Source organism: Penaeus vannamei, chromosome 10 (assembly GCF_042767895.1).
Source record: "Penaeus vannamei isolate JL-2024 chromosome 10, ASM4276789v1, whole genome shotgun sequence".
NCBI classification, from domain to species: Eukaryota; Metazoa; Arthropoda; class Malacostraca; order Decapoda; family Penaeidae; genus Penaeus; species Penaeus vannamei.
Window position 1 is genome coordinate 13,083,779 of NC_091558.1, and position 17,500 is coordinate 13,101,278.

General features: G+C 31.6%; 2 protein-coding genes across 2 annotated transcripts in view; both read left to right on the top strand.

Annotated features, from left to right (window-relative positions):
• The window catches only part of Chchd2 (Coiled-coil-helix-coiled-coil-helix domain containing 2), a 3,690-nt gene extending 841 nt beyond the window's left edge, over window positions 1-2,849 (top strand). Inside the window, exons 2-5 of the mRNA XM_027354874.2 lie at window positions 1,058-1,205; window positions 1,778-1,912; window positions 2,067-2,202; window positions 2,633-2,849. Coding sequence (XP_027210675.1) covers window positions 1,058-1,205; window positions 1,778-1,912; window positions 2,067-2,202; window positions 2,633-2,646 — 433 coding nt within the window. The 3' untranslated portion in view covers window positions 2,647-2,849. The remainder of the gene's footprint in view (window positions 1-1,057; window positions 1,206-1,777; window positions 1,913-2,066; window positions 2,203-2,632) is intronic.
• A 2,416-nt stretch (window positions 2,850-5,265) lies between these two features.
• IntS10 (integrator complex subunit 10) lies at window positions 5,266-13,660 on the top strand. Its single transcript, XM_027354873.2, has 13 exons — window positions 5,266-5,440; window positions 6,793-6,860; window positions 7,230-7,357; window positions 7,586-7,701; window positions 8,022-8,097; window positions 8,645-8,775; window positions 9,292-9,407; window positions 9,540-9,715; window positions 10,827-11,135; window positions 12,096-12,307; window positions 12,624-12,869; window positions 12,974-13,164; window positions 13,407-13,660. Exons 1-13 carry the CDS (start codon window positions 5,294-5,296, stop codon window positions 13,567-13,569), a joined length of 2,079 nt encoding a protein of 692 aa, XP_027210674.1. The 5' UTR covers window positions 5,266-5,293; the 3' UTR covers window positions 13,570-13,660.
• Window positions 13,661-17,500: the final 3,840 nt, after the last annotated feature.

Genomic DNA, 17,500 nt, shown 5'->3' on the forward strand with positions numbered 1-17,500 from the left:
GAAATCATAGGGTAAACACCATGACTGAACTAAAGACAGCATTATATTATGCTAGTGTCACAAAGAACTCTACGCCGGGAGCTCCACCTCTTATAATCGTCCTTACAGGGATGTTATAGCCGATTTGATGTGACTGTGTGGAACATGAGCCAGTTGCCATTGCTACAAATAATGACCGTAATCACAAGTGAAGTTGTCAACATATCTCACCAAAATTTGTGGGTCTCTTAACCTTGATAATTACTTTGACCTTCATAGAGGAAAGAAAATGTATAAGCCTACAAAGGCATGAACAAATGGGCATTTTCCTACAACACGTTCACCACCTTGCCACTAAGTAGTCTCAGTACTCTTTATTTTCATTATTTGCATATAAAATTGCAAACTGTACATATTAGATTTGCATTCTTGTAATGATAGGCAAATAAAGGTGATGTGATTTTTGTGCCATGGGAACCTTCTTCCCACACTTCTCGATATCTTGTGGTGATTCACATAATATTGTATTGTGTAGAGTTGAATTATGAATTTTTTGAAGATAAACTAAACTTCATTGTACATAAAACACATGAAAAGTAATATCAACTTTATGTAATGTTCACTAATAATGTTTTGTTAAATGCATTTACTCATAGATGTCTCCACAAATGCAAAACCACCAAGAAATCAGTTAGCAGATCTACATGTCCTTCCTTCTCTTTGCATTTTCAGATTTTTTTTTTTTTCTAATGCTATTTATATTGGTGATGTTATAATTATTATTGTCATTATGATTATTGCATAGAGATAAACAGTAATAACAGCAATGTAAAATATAATATTTCCAAAAATCAAAGGAGAGGGTAAAAAGGTGGGATAGGTAGTGCTGGTAATTGACTGCTTGATGGTGAATACTTACTTCTAGAATCTTCTGTGTGTAATTGTGCGACTCGGGAGAAATTACTAACTTGCATTTTTCTTAACGTGATGATGATGTTTTTGCAGTCACAAATGACTTCCAGAGTATTAAAGATTCAGGTGGATAAGTTTCATGATTGAGAATTGCCTACATTTCTAGGCGGGCCGCTCCTCCTCCACCTCCTCCAAGAGCTGCTCCTCCCCCACCAGCTGCTGTTCCTCCACCAGCTGCAGCAGCACCAAAGCAGCCTGGATTATTTGCACAGATGGCTGCAACTGCTGGTGGTGTTGCTGTCGGCTCTGCAGTGGTATGTACCTTTTTTCCTTTGAGATGAAACAGGAATAGAATAAAAATGTACAGAAAAATTAGTCTGTTCATTATTTTAAGGAAATTTTTGCTGCAGTTCTAGATCTCGTAAGGTGCTTATCAAAAAAACATACAAGCATAGATTAGATAAGTATAGGTAAACTAAGAAAAATATCTTCAATTCTTATATTTCCAAATTATATGATTCTGTGTATGGTATCTTATGAACATGGTGTTGGATGTTAACAATAAAAAACAAAATTATTCTTTTGTTCTCTTTCTTCATGCTCTTTTATGTTACAATGAAAATATAGAGATAATTTGTCATTCATTAATCATATTAATGGGAAAAAAGAACTCTTAGTGCAGTTATTTGTATACTGCATTTATTCTTAATCATATCATAACTACATAAGAAATTATTTATTTATGTGTGTATTCATTAGTTTATTTATATTTGTGTGTAATTATATATAATCATGATATTAGAAGTCTAGAAAAACTAGTAGACACATTTTTGAAAATAATTTATGAAAGGTGCTTCATGACATTTTTTATATATATATTTCTTAGGGTCATGTGGTAGGTCATGCCTTGACCAGTGGAGGTAGCAGTAGTTCAGAACAGCCCCAGCAGGCAGCACCAGCTCCAGCACAACCCCAAGGATACCCACAATACCAAGGCTATCCACAGCAGCCATATGCACAGGTAATATGGAGATGTTTTCTCATGGATATCACTCATTCTTTCAATTCCATGGATATTATCATTATTATTATTGTTGTTGTTATAACCACCTTATACTTTCTTCAAAGATTCATCTTCATAGACACATGCAAAAAATGAATATCTTTGTTTTCAGAGTGGTCCAACAGAACCTCAGGGGCCTTGTGCTTGGGAAATTAAGCAGTTCCTCCAGTGTGCACAGACACAGTCTGATGTTTCTGTTTGTGAAGGGTTTAATGAAGCTCTAAGGCAGTGCAAGGCTCAGTATAGAGGTAGGTTAATTTGGGGGGTAAAACTTTTGTAATCAGTTAGACGTACTGTGTGTCAGCTTGCTAAGTGGAGAAAATGTTTTATAGTTACATAAAGAGATTATCATATTAGAGAATTCATGAGTGTAAAATTTTCCAGTAATTTGGCCATATATATGTATTAATTCAATCTCTGGTAGCATACATTATTATATTTATGTATATTGAGAGATACATATAGATGTGTATGAATAGAGGCCTATATTGTGATATGTAAGTAGGTTTTTGTATGCTTCTGTGTGAATGTGTAATCTTTGGGAATGTTTTCTAGTAGTTAGTTGAGTGTTTGAATAATTAAAGACATTTGCCTATTCACTTGTTCTACTTATTACTGTATGGTATTATAGTATTAAGAATCCCAGTTTCATTAATGTGTTTTTTTTTATTTTTTCAGAAATGACGGCTTGAGCAAGTCCAGTTATTTGAGTAGAATGCTGAAATCATTACTGGTTGTATAGACACTGCTGTTGTAAATTGTAAACATAATTGATAATAATTGTATCATACATGAATATTCACTGTAATTGTTGTAACATCTGAAAATGCCCCATTGAAATATATCCAGCCCTTTGAATGGTGTTTCTGAGATTGCAAATAAAATATTTTATTTATCTGAAGTTTCTTGCTTGTTGTTCCCTTTTCAGTCCCAGGATCTTTTATATATTCTTGGTAATATAAACAATGCAACATGGATGTGTTTTTTTTATATTTTGTAATATGTATCAAAATTTCAAATAAATTACATAGACAACCATAAATCCCATGTGTTACAAAAGAGCTTTGGTGGTAAAAGTGTGATTATGAGTGATAAACCTTCACTCATGAATTTTTCGGATTACTTTTAGGCTTAAGGTAATTTTTTAAAATGACTATGTAATGACAACCTACTAAATTTTACAATGTTCCATTATGATTTTCTCACCAACTGGTAGCCATGTTGTTCTTTCGTGACACATATTGATAAATCAGATAGTATCTGTTTATATTATGATATCACAACTGAAAAAGCAATAAAAAGTTATCTGTAGTATTCATATGCATTATAAACCCAACTGATATCAACGGTAACTTGAAGCACAAAGCATTACAGGTGGCATTCCACAAATAGTTGGCATCTGTACAAGTAACAAAGAGTAAAGATGATACGGTGGAGGTTCTCAAAGTGTATTTAAACAGTAGAATTAATTAATGCGCTACAGTATGGAAAAGTTTACATGGTTTGATCTAATATGATATCAAGACACCATTTTTATTCATAGTAAATGCATCCAGAATTGAGTCATTTCTTTTATAATCCTTGATGGGATTGATCACGAAAATAATTAGGAATATAGGGGCCAAAGAATAAGATGTCAAAATAATACATGATCTTATTTGAGCTGATTTTTACTTTTTACTTGTACAAAAAATATTTGAGATTAAACAGAATTTGCCAAGAATAACTCTGCTCTTTAGTATTACTATTGTAGTCTACACTGACAAGAAAATCAGTCTGTGTCCAAAGTTATTTATCAAGTTATACAAAGGGACATATACAATTTAGCATAATACGATATTTATTTCATTTTTTTTTTCTCTTCTGCCAGGCATTTGGTATCTGGGGGTGAAAATTTACCAAAGCGTAGGGTTTAAGCGCAAGGTTTTGTAAGTGGAAAGAGAAAGTTTTGTTAGTATAATTAACAACAATTAGACTTTGCATAAGATGTTTCAGTAACATAATGTGTATTACACACTCAGATTAATGAGAATGTTGGCATCGTGATGTAGGACAAGACAGGAGAAAACTCAATACTAATAGTATTTCAGGATCTTCATTATGCAAAGGGGATTTACTGTTATGAAGGTTGTTCTATGGTACAGTACCTGCTGTATTGTATATATTATGATTAAACAGTTATATGCAACTAAGATAAGTTCATATATAATTACATTAGCATAATCCTTTTAATTGAACCCCCCGGGGCCCTTGTGCCCTGTCTTGCAAATAGACAAAATCTGTTCACTTTTTTAGTTTTCATATGATGCTATTGAAATATTGATAATGATAATGATACGAATATAGTGATAATGCTAGTAGTAATAATGATGATGATAATAATGATAAAGATGATAATCATAATAGTAATATTGATAATGATAGTATTGATAATAGCAATAGTAATGATGATAATAGTAACAATAATGATGATAAGAATATCAATAATTATAACAATAATGATAATGATTATAATAGTGAAAATGACACTAAGAGTGATACTACTAATAATAAGAGTAATGATACTTATCATGATAATGATAATGATAATAAAAATGGTATGATGATAGAATGACAATGATAGTAATAACAGTGATCATTATTATGATAATAATGATGATAATAATGATAAGAGTAATAGTAATAATGATAATGGAAGTAATAATGATAAAAACAACAATAATAATAATAATAATAATAATAACGATAATCATTGTAGTAATGATATTTGTAATGATATTAATAGGAACAGTAATGATAATGATAATAATAGTAATAATCATAATAAAGATAGCTACATTGTTAATGTTCCTATTAGTAATGATAATAATTATATTAATGATAATGATAATGATGATAACTATGATATTAATAGGAATAGTAATAATGATATAATTATTTTCCTCATTAGCATGATCAAAATAAATATCATCATCATAATCATGTTGAAATGAGGAGATGGAAATGATAGCATCAGTGCTGTGTCTTTTATGTACATAGCTTTCTTATATGTATGCACTGATGGTTCATATTCATCACGTATATCAATGGTCCACGCGGATATTACCAGATACGGTAATGTCTTTTTTTTTGTATTTTCCAATGATTTTGGTATTTGCAATATTTGTTGCCAATAGCCAAAAACGGTTTATTGATATTAAATACAATCTTCCTTTCTTCTTTTTTCCTCTTATCGGGTTTCAGACTACTGGAGTCTGTATTTAGGACAATCTCTATGTTAAAATATGTGAATTCAAAACACCCGCCATGAACGCGGTTACACGAACGTAAACAACAACAATGTCACCAGAGGAGGAGCAGAGTCGGCTTTCCGATGAGGAATATTTAATATTTCGTGCTAAAGAAGAACAAAAACGTGATCCTTGTGCTGCGAAATGTTGGATGATAACAGCTCAAGCTCTGTTTCCGCAAAATTTTGGAATTCAGGTAATACAAAGGCGGACGAATTATCAGATATGTTTGGCCGTTTTGTCTCTTAGCTCTTATCTTTACTGCAATAACAAAAGAAGGACAATGAATTATTTATGTGTTTTTCAGTAATTCCAGCGTGTTTTGTTAGTAAAGAAATATATGAAGTCTATATATCGGGAATAGTATATGGATCTCCCTTTTCCTCTATCTAACGTATCTGCAAGACTTTCCCGTGGCATGGCCTTTTATTTTTGGCTTTAGTAATCAAAGACAATTGCAGACTTCTTCAACATAACATAGAAGCCATCAAACAATGGGAAGACTTCACCTGTTGGGGAAATTGGTTTTACCAAGTAGAATCTGTAATGGGTAGAGGGTACAAAGACAGACGCGTGTAGATAGAGAGAAATGGACACTGCCATCTTATAGAACAGAAAAAATAGAGCGGGATGGTGTATCGTTTAAGTAGAGACAACGGGAATAATCACAATAGATGTGACACGTTTTAAATGTGATTATGGAAGAAAGATATTTGTCATAAGCCGTGCAGTTGACAAACTTTCCATAATGGATGAATGCAAATTATACCTATTTACCAGATCATACACATCAGTCATATACACCTACACTTGTTCTGTTATTATTTAAGACTTTCCTCAAGTATACATGCAGAAAGCATCATAGATGAGGACATTAGCAACAGTTTTCATTTGACTAATTTTTTCTTGATCTTGTGTTACAGAGCATACATATTACTAGAATGTTTTTTTGATAAATGAAATATAAGAAGTTTTCATAAACATGATCTAATACTTTAGAATCTTTCAGTTTACCATATAGTAGTGTCTTTTATACAATTATATATGTTCAAAATACCAATAACAGATTTCCAGGATATCTTTTAAATACCTTGAGTCTCACATTTATTACATCTCACAGATAATCAAGAGAGCAAGGGTCAGGAGGAGGATGAGAGTAAGAGTGAGAGGTTAAGAGTAAGGATGAGAGGTTGAGAGTGATAGTGAGAGTGAGAGAAAATGAGAATGAGAAAGAGAAAGAGGATGTATAGGTGTGTAGGTGTAAGTGTAGGTGTAGGTGTAGGTGTGTGTTTGAGGTGGGATCTGTATGTAGTTTTGTGTAGGTGTGTGTGTGTCTTTGTCTGTCTGTCTGTCCATATGTATGCATATGTGTTGTGCTTCTTAATATTTTACTGGTCTCTTCCTACTAGGAAGTCAGAATGTCTGTCTGTCTGGATATAAAATATCTTAACATATGTTGATGTATAGCCTGGTGATCTGTTCTATGTAGCTTATTCTTTTGTGTTGAATTTAGATGGGAAAGCTAATAATGATATGTTTTTTTCTCAGTTTGAGGTGTATCAGATTGAAAAGGCAGCAAAGAATGTGAAGGAAGCAGCAAAATGTCTTGGTGTTTTGTAAGTATATGTGTACTAAGATACAGTATATAGGTAATCCCTTGGAAAAGATTAATTAAAGTGTTCTCATTTGGAAGTCCAGTTATCAGTTTGCAATTAAGAATAGATTTCATATTATTCCAGTTGTGAATAATATGTTACATTTATCCTTTTATTCGCAGATATAGAAAATAAAGTCAGATCATGAGATGAAAAGTTTCTATTATTGTCATGTTTATATAATTTTCAGTGTAATTCAGTGAAATGCAGGATTATATTTCTATTAAGTTTTATATTATTCATTTTGTTTTTATTATCAAAGTGTTTCCCATATGGTAATGCTATGTCCACGCCCTGTCTCCTAGCTTTTGAAAGCATCCTCTTTTGCAGATTACGAAAATTTGTGTCAGAGCCATTGCTATGGAGGGAAGTGGATACTATCATGGCAGCCTTGAGGCAGACAACTCCAGACTCTCAAACATCCTTTCTGGCATATTTGTTTAACATGCTGCCTAAAGGTGACAAAAAGTTGGGATTAACAGATTCCACCTTCTTTTTCTTTTATGGTATTTTGATACAAATGTTAAGAAGAGAGAGAAAGGAAAAAATCTGTTGTATTGACATTTATGGAGATTAGAATATAAACCAGATTTTATATTTTGATAAGTTGGCATGAAAAAGTGTTATAGTTCAAATAGAAGTAGGTAAATGTCAACATAACTTACCATAGCACTTTTTTTCTGCAGATGTTCAGCTCAGCATGGTATTGTCAGCAGCAGAAAGGTCACAGGACACAATGACACGCTGCCGCCTCATGCTACTGCTAACAACTACATTTCCAGAAACTACGGCTCATCATGGGGTATGTAATCAGCATAGTTTTAAGTTCATTTGATATGGCACTTATTATCTAGAATGTAAATTGTAGTACTGCATTGTAATTTCAGTGTTTGTCTGCACTGTTATTTATATTATTATTTATCTTCCAATTTTTGTATTTATTTTATTTTGCTGAAACTGATGTCACACAAATGTATATTTTTATAAGAGACACGATTGATACTGAATGTTTTTTGTAGCGGATGTAAGATATATTCTTGGTATTAATTTGGTGAAATACATGATGGTTGTATGTATGGTGAAGTTTTATATTGATGACAATGTCACTTTTTAAAATTCCAGTTGAAACTAGTGGAAAGTTTGTTAGCAGCAGAGAAGCACTGCACAGGACCAATAAATCCATTTCGCAGAATGCTTGGTAAGTATACAGGTTGAAAGCTTTTATTGCCATAGAAAAGGTAATGATATTATTTAATTCAAAGCATAAATAAAATTAACTGTTTCTTAGTAATGAATATGTAGTTTTGTATTTTGTGTTGTATTAGTCAGTAGTCAGTATAGGCTTACAATAACTGCAACTGCAAGAAAGTTGAATATGATTAGGTGAGAATCTTTGCTGCCATCTTATTTTATTGTACCTGCAGATTGATGGGGACACTAGGCTTTGAAATTGATAACAGCATTAATTCATATATTAAATTACTGCTCCATCATGCAGTCTATGAAATTTACAGTCCTTTCACTATGAGGAGAAAAGCAAGAATATTAAGTATGCCAGGACTATAATTGAATTAGTGAGAGGAAGTCTTAGCAAAAGAAAAGAGGCTGCATGCCATTGTTTAGTCCTTGAAGCCCATACCATTATTCTAGACATTGTTTTCTAGACATTAAATGTTTGAGTACAGATGTCTGATCTAAAATGTTTTTGTCTGTAACACTAATGTGATCATTCTCTCACTCAACAGTGTGTGAACTTCTACCAAGGTTGTTGCAGACTCGCGGGTTGGAAGTGCGGCCAAAGACTCTTCATAGCCTTCTGTCCAGAGCTATTGAATTTTATGTTGCATATGTAACCACACCTCCAAAGGTTATGCAGGTAAGGTAGAACTACATTTAGAAGTTGGATTTCTTTTCTGATATTGTTTGTCTACAGATAAAAAGAGGTACACAGACAAAATGGGGAAAAGCTTATGGTCAGACTTTCAGTAAAATGCTTAATGCATCACACAATACTGTGTTATAAAAAATGGTTAATAGATGTGGATTTATTTACCAGGTTTCTCTATTTTGACAAGTAATGTGAATAGAACAGAGAATACTATTGCCACCTGTTTGCCATTCATACAAACTATTATTGAAATATGAGACAGAATGATAGCAACAGGCATCTGTAGACTTATTCACAGAATAAGCTTATGCAAAACATTGAGGCAGATTTTTCATGCTCATATTTCTCAAATGCAGTTTTAGATAAAAACTTAGGTTTGTATTAGTTAGGATATAATTCATATTTCTTCATTACACAAAACTGTAGTAATTGAAATGTATCTGTATTTGCTTTAAAACACTGAATCTCAGTTACATATATCATATGTATCTAACTCTACTTCAGAGTATGCTGGAAAGTGACAGCAAGATTGAAGACCCTTGGCAGCAGCTGTTTTCTGTCGTGCAATTAATAGGCTGGAATCTGGGATGGGACTTGGCATCATATTTTGAGAATATCAGGTACTAGAAAGCTTTTGTTTGACCTTGAGCATATTGTTTGGAATGCTTTCAGGAATAACTAGTTGACTTGAGAAATATTTCTTAATATATGATACTATTGCTAAAACCAATGATATTCTAATCACTTTGCAGCAACAGGGAGATTATTCTCCAGAGGATCCAGGCCTTGGTTGAAGGAGGAGCAAGACTTGGAGGCCCAAAGGGTGAAGGAGGAGAAGATGTACGGGAGGTTTTGTATACCACCCTGACAATCTTCCTTCATGCACTAATGGATTATACTAAACGACTGTACCCAGATTTTAATCAAGGTCTGTTGTGTTAATACCCATATTTTTTGTTGCAATATGAAATGCACTTTTTTCCACTAAAAAGTCATAGATTTGTTTGGCATCATCAATGTCATCTATGTACTGCAAAAATTAGGTAATACTTTAATCAAACATTGAATGTCTGTTATCTTTTTTTATTAGTCTCTCATACCAAAGAAAGTGAGTCATTTGGGAAAATAATTTATAAAAGGTGTTCCTTATTAATTACCCTTTCTGAACTTAACTCTTTATACTTGGAGTATGTGATGAATACATGCACTGTCCACTGTGGTTTTGTTTTATGAACTTAGTTTACACACAGATGACTCCAGATGCACTTAGTCATCAAGAACTTTATTATTAGGCCTCACTCATATTTGGTGAATTTTAGGAAAGAAAAGTTTTTTGTTTTTACTTATAACTGGTATTGTTAATAATTTCATGGTAATAATAATGATAACAATAATAACAGTAATGATAGGAAGAGAAATGAAACCTTTTTCCTGAAAATTAAAGGAATGAGATAAATAGATAAGATCAGGTTGGTTGAGCAATTGACTCCTTTGTGACTAAGCATCTGTGAAGCATCTATAAATATAACAAAACCACAGTGGACAGTTAAATGTAAAATTTTATATACCAGAATGTGCATTATGATAATATGAAAATTTGTAAGTTTGTACAGACTAAATACACAAAACTGTTATATTGGTACATCAAATATATTTTTGAATGACAATCAGTACTTGAATGTAGTATTAAATATATAAGTTGTAATTGGTACCTTATTCATGATCATGAAGGTTTAAATTGCAGCTCCAGTAACTGAGAAATAATTAATCTTATTGATAATAGATGTAGATGTTATTCCTAATTGGTTTTGCTCTTTCTTCTTGCACTTCAACCCCAAGATTTTAAGTCAATACGTTTGCTAGGTTTGATATGAAGTTTTATTGGTATCTGAGATGTTTCATGGGAAAAAAATAACTGACAGTGGCAATTGCTAAAAACTTAGTATGAGTTGCAAGGAATGCATAAGGAAAAGGAACCTTAGGTTTAGTTTACTTTGCAACAAAAGATGAGAATGTAATTTTTTCTTTCCTCTTTTCAGCGGAGGGTAGCACTGCAAGCAACCCTCCAATGACTCTGGTTGAAGCTTTTGTATATCCAGAATGTGAGAGAGAAGAAACAGTAATAATGCCTCCCAAAAGATCTCGCCCATCTCTGGATGAAGACCCTACTATTCCTGTAATTACCGTAAGTCGTCCGGCACCCATTGGTCCAGCTCCAGCCGCAGGTGCAGTAGTTGGTCTTCCTGTAAGTACTCCTGGAGGGATTTCTGCAGGAGGGTTGTCACAGGCCCTCACAACAGCTATCAAGTGCTGGGATTTACTGAATTCCTATGAACAGCTTCGAGCAGGTCAGTCTCTTGATTCACATGTACATATTAATGCTTATAAAATAAAGCCAAATATATTGTGAGTTAGATTAAAAATATGAAAAACTCTTTATAGATTTATGTATTTGTTTGATGTAAACTTTTGTAATGTCATATGAAAGTATAATTACAATTTCTAAATAGGATTATAATTCTTATAATAGAGTATTGATAAAAGATTTGCTATCAAATCTGTCCAACTTCATTTCATTGTATTCTCATGAATTCCAATGTGACAGTTAGACATTCTGATATATATATAATACAGTGAACCCTCGCTATAACGCGGTTCACTTTTAGCGTTCTCGCTGCTTCACGGATTTGCATTGTGCATTGTGTCCTGCATTCTGATTGGCTAAACAGTCTCTCCGCTTCTTCTCTACCTGTGTGTCAATAACGTTACGGTTTAATATGTACATGTACGTAAAACAGCTTGCCAAATTTAAGTTTGCAAATTTTCTCTAAAACCCATGAAGCCATCAGTTCGTATCGATGATTAAAATTATTATTTTACTGTACAGTAGTTATTTGTAAAAAACATTTATATAGTACTTATATTTGTTAAACAAATGCTTGGGCCTGTAAAAAGGTTTTGTTCTTTGGTTTCATTGTATTGTAGAGTATTTCATTGTATAATAATTGTAAAAATATAAAGGTTACTACTTTACGGATTTTGCCTATCACGGGTTCTTTTTGGAACGTAACCCCCGCAAAAAACGAGGGTTCACTGTATATATTTACTGAAGGTAACTGGAATGAAATTTACAGTTGATTTTCAATTAAGCCCATAGCATTCAGTAATTATTTACAGTTTATCAGGTAAAATATGATAACTTGGTAATATTATGATTTGTAATTGTAGACAGTCTTTTGAATACTCAGTCAATATATTGACATTTCAATTTTATTTCTGTGGCATTAACTAGAAGTCAAACTTTGCAGAATTTGTGCGTCTCTTAGAGAGTCTTGGCACTGAACGATGGTGGTGGCTAAGAGTGTTCACAGTTGACATGCTGATTTATCAAGGTCGATTGGCAGAAGCAGCACGTGAGCTGAGACACACACTAACTCATCGAGGAACTCAGTTGCCTACTACCTTCATCAGCACAAACTTAAAATTAGCTTCTGTTTTATATGCCATGAACAACCTTTCTGTAAGTTATGAGATTTAGTTTGAATATCATAGTTTTTGTATAAATGTTATTAATAAAAACAGCATATTATAAAACAGAAAATTAAAGAAGCATAATATGATATATAAGAAACTGGGCCAACCATGATTATTATATATATGTTTGTATTTTAGAAGGTCAATTAAATAAAAGCATGTGCTTATCTCTGTACATATATATTTTTATATTTGTTCATATATACATATATTTATATATTTATTTATATAGCTGTAAATTTATATACTTATGTATATATTAATACATTTATTTTATTCATTTATGTAATTCTCTGTCGCAGGGGGCTGCAGAGGCTGTACTTGAAGTAGTGACTCAGTTACAAAGCTGGGTAGGTGGAGGAGGCCTCTCAGGAGACCTCTGCATCACAGCAGCTCCAAACAGACGCCATCTTCATGTCCTGGCTTTGACTCGCTCTCAGTGCCTCCAATTCGCCACCACCCTTCTTATACATGCCCTCAGACACAGAATAATTATTGATAGGCACAGTGATGATCTCTGTATAGGACATCTGATCACTCTTTTACAGGTTAGTTAGTTTGATTTGTATATACCATAATGCAACAGATTTTGATGACAGATTTTCTTTCATACTGTGTGAAATATATAACCTTTTTCATTGTTTGTCAACAGTATGAATGGCCAAAATACGTAAGCACATTTGAGGAAGTTCTCCAGATCATCAGAAAACAAGGTGGATTCTCCTACCCACTTTTCTACACTTACATCACTACACCTGACATTCTTGAAGAATTCATGTATCTTGCTACCAAAGAAGGAGGAAGTTTGCAGCTGGACATCATTCCTGTCAACCATACAAATAAGTAAATTTTCATAATTTATAGTATTATTTTGTATTGAAGATGACTATGTGAACATGCAAATACAAGATATAATAACCTGTTTTTTATACTGGTATAAAAGACTAAGACATTATTTTTCTTACATAAATTGTTCAAATACAGATCTTTTAAAATTTTAGTCTGTATGCCAATATTCAGTGTTACTATTTTGGTGTTAGAGAAGATGCGAGTTTGTTCTCAAATGCTTTTTAATCTACTTACAGACAACAAAGAACAATATCAACACGTGGCATTGACAGAGATCTCAAGAATGACTTCAAGGTTGGAATGAAGAAGCTCATGCTCCGAAGCTCAGAACCTGTTGAAGCTAATATCATTACCTTTTTGACATGTGAGGGAACTTTGGTACATCAGAACTTAATGTGAGAGTGACGTGATGAATCAACCTACAAATTATATATTTCTGCTGGTTAAGTGTAAAGACTGACAGTTTTATAATAAAAACTAGTACAAGAGACTATAACATTGTTTCTGTTCTCATTATTTCAGTCATCCGGTTGATTGCAATATGTTATGATGTGGGAAGCTGTAATCTGGTGTGAAATTGCATATTCCCTTAATGCTTGGGAGTCTTTAAATATGTTGTGGTGAATTTTACATTTGCACACGGCATCAAAGGAATACCCCTTTCCTCTTATTGAAATCACCTTGACATGTACAGTGGTCACTGGTGGCAAGGGGAGGATATAGAGTATGAAAGTATTTCCTCATTTATGTGTGTGCAGTAAGCATAGGACTATATGCACAAATTGCTATATCTAATTGCTGCTATTTGCTCTTTGTTAACTTGTCTGTAGTGAAGAGTGGTAAGCACAATACTTTCAAATGTAATCTCATTAGAGTAAATTGGCATGGTTTAAGATATCCTTACGTAGACGACATACAGTCAAAACATTCAAATCTCACCAAATACTCTAAACATTATGTGTAGCTATGTGATACAGTTTATAGTTTCATCTTTATGCTACTCCTGCTGAAAGATCTAAAATTAAGGTTAACTGGAGATTGGGTTATCTGAATGTCTTCATTCATCCATTGCCAAAACTAACAGTGAATATTTTTTACAATAAAAATCTTTATAAAACAAGACTCCTAATGTTATTAATAGCACATGTACAGAGCTACACAAATGCACTGATTATCTGTTCTATTTTACACAAATATTATCAAATTTAGCTTCATCATTTACTAAATAAGATGGGATCATCCACTGTATATCATGAAATCCACAGAAATTGTGCCTTCTGACAGGAAAATTTAAACACAGACTCAAAGATACTGAAACACTAATCACAATAACATTATAAACCCTAGGATCAAGACCTATAATATGAAGTCAAACTAACTAAGCTTTTCAGTAGCAGACATCTCAATATGAAATATAGCAGCCTTCTGATATATCAACCCATGTTGGAATAGTTACTCTTTTAGTGGAAAATATGAATTATTGTAGGTAATCCTGCTTTGAATCACTATACAATTAATACCAGAACACCCCTGATTCCCTTAAGACTTAGACTTTTAAATGAATTTGATTGGGATTGGAAGAGGGGGTGATTCAGCATGAAATGTATATTAGAACTAGATAATCGAGGTAATATTTATTAATGGTTTGAAATAGGATGAAGATTATTATTATTATTATCATTACCATTAATATTTTTATTATGATCATTATCATTATTTTTATTATTATTATTGTTATTAATATTATCATTATTAAAATTAGTAGTAGTAGTATTAATATCATATTTTTATTATTATTATTGTTATTATGATCATTAACACCATTATAATATTGTACCATTATTATTAATATTTTTCTATTATCATTATTATCATCATTATAATCATAATAATAATGATAACAATTACTATTATTATTATTATTATTATCATTATTATCATTATTACCAATTATATTGATATAATTTCATTTGTTATTGTTATTATTAATATTATAATTACTACTACTACTAATAATAATAATAATTATTATAATTTTAGTTGTTGTTGCTGTTATCTTTAGTATAATTATGATTATCACTAATATATATATATATATATATATATATATATATATATATATATATATATATATATATATATATATATATATATATATATATATATATATATATATTTATATATATATATATATATATATATATTTATATATATCTATTTATTTATATATTATCATTACCATTATCATCCTTATCATTTTTATTTTACTATCATTATTATCATTGTATTTCTTTACTTAATTATTCATATTATTATCATTATTATTATTAATACAACACTACTAGTAATTATGATTATAATTATGATTATTATAACTATTATTGTTATTATTATCAGTTTTATATTAATAATAGTAACAATTGTTATTTCTCTTATTGTTATTATTGTTCGTAGTAGTAACAGTAACAGTATTATCATTACCATTACCATTATCATTATCATCATCATCATCATTGTAATTTTTCTTCATATTATTATTAATATTATTATAGTGATCATTATTATCATCATTAATGTTAGCATCATTAATATTGTTGTTGATATTAACATTATTATTATTATTATTATTATTATTATTATTATTATTATTATTATTATTGTTAATATTATTACAGTTGTTAATATCAATATTATTACTGTTATTACTGTTATAACTGTTATAATGATTTATATTAACACCATTAACCTCATTGTCATTATTAATGTTAGTCTTAGTAGAGTTGTATCATCATCATTATCATTCCATTTTTATCATCATTATAATTTTCATTTCATTATCAATATCAATATATATAATATATATTTTATTATCAATAATATTATTATCATTGGCAACACTGGTAATAGTATTTGTAGTAGCAGTAGTAGTAGTCGTAGTAGTAGTAGTAGTAGTAGTTGTTGTTGTTGTTGAAGTTGTAGTTGTAGCAGTTGTAGTAGTAGGTGTAGTAGTTGTAGTAGTAGTAGTAGTAGTAGTTGTTGTTGTTGTTGTAGTTGTATCAGTAGCAGTAGCAGTAGCAGTAATAGTAGTAGTAATAGTAGTAATACTATTAGTAGTAGTTGTAGCAATACTAGTAGTATTAGTGTACCCCTGTTTTTCCTAATTATGATTGGGGACAGTAATGCAGATATTAAACACTCCAGATTAACATCTTTTGCCGTTGATACAAGGATAAGAACACCCGTAAGATTAATAGAGGATAAAGACAAACTGACCTGCATGCCATTTGTAAATGGGCAACTGAAAATAATATGATCTTCAAAGTATAATTAAACTGGACATCCAAGACCAAGATCATACTCTCTTGAAGGGATAGAGATAAAAAGGTAGTTGTAAAAGACATCGGGCAGTTCATGACTAATGATATGAACTTCAGTCACCACAAGCACAAGCAGCTAGTAACAGAAAAGTGATGAGTGTATGGATGATGAGAACTTTCCAGTCAAGAGATCTAGAACGCCTACTGCCAATTTGGGAGACACTAGTGATTCCAAGATGGGAATATCAGTGCCAAGTATGTAAAGTCGCACATAAGATATACTATTGCTAGAAGAGGTTCAAAGAGTCCTCACTCAAAAATTATACATCATGACAGGTCTGTGATATTTAGGAAGATTAAAAGAACTCAAACTTATATCTTTAAAAAGACGGGGAAAGATACCTCATTATATATGTATGGGAGAGAAGTAGTAGAAGCGGGAATCAAGGTAAGAAACTCACCCCAGACAGAGAAGAACATGTTATCGTTTTGGTTAAATATTCAAACTTCCCGATTAAGAAAAATGTATAACCAGAGTTTCTTAATTAATGGTCCAAGACAATCGTGTCCCAAAACGCATTAAAAAACACAACTCATAGCACTACGGAAAGTTTTTAAAGGAAAATTTGACTACTGGTTGGATTCAGTACCAGACGAACCGCCAACCAGTGGTGATCGAGAGAACGAGGGCTGAATCAGATTCTATCACTAGGTCCGGTTCGTAGTTCCTGAAAGATAGGCGATCTCTGCTTGCTGAAACGTACACCAAGTAGTAGTGGTGGTGATGGTAGTGGTAGTAGTATCATTATCATTTTCGTATAATTATTTATATTACCATTATTGTTATTGTTATTCATATTACTATTATCGTTGTTTTTGTTGCTATTATTATCATTATTGTTATTATTATCATCGTTATTATTGTTGTTATTATTATTATCCTCATTATCATTATTAATATAATTAACATCATTATGAATTGTAGTAATAGTAACAGTGGTAATAACAGTATC

Excerpts from the sequence above, each read along its gene's own strand:
- IntS10 (XM_027354873.2), top strand. The coding sequence starts at position 5,294 with ATGTCACCAGAGGAGGAGCAGAGTCGGCTTTCCGATGAGGAATATTTA. Across the intron at positions 9,716-10,826 it reads GTACCCAGATTTTAATCAAG|CGGAGGGTAGCACTGCAAGC; the intron begins GTCTGTTGTGTT and ends TCCTCTTTTCAG. Across the intron at positions 13,165-13,406 it reads CCTGTCAACCATACAAATAA|ACAACAAAGAACAATATCAA; the intron begins GTAAATTTTCAT and ends ATCTACTTACAG.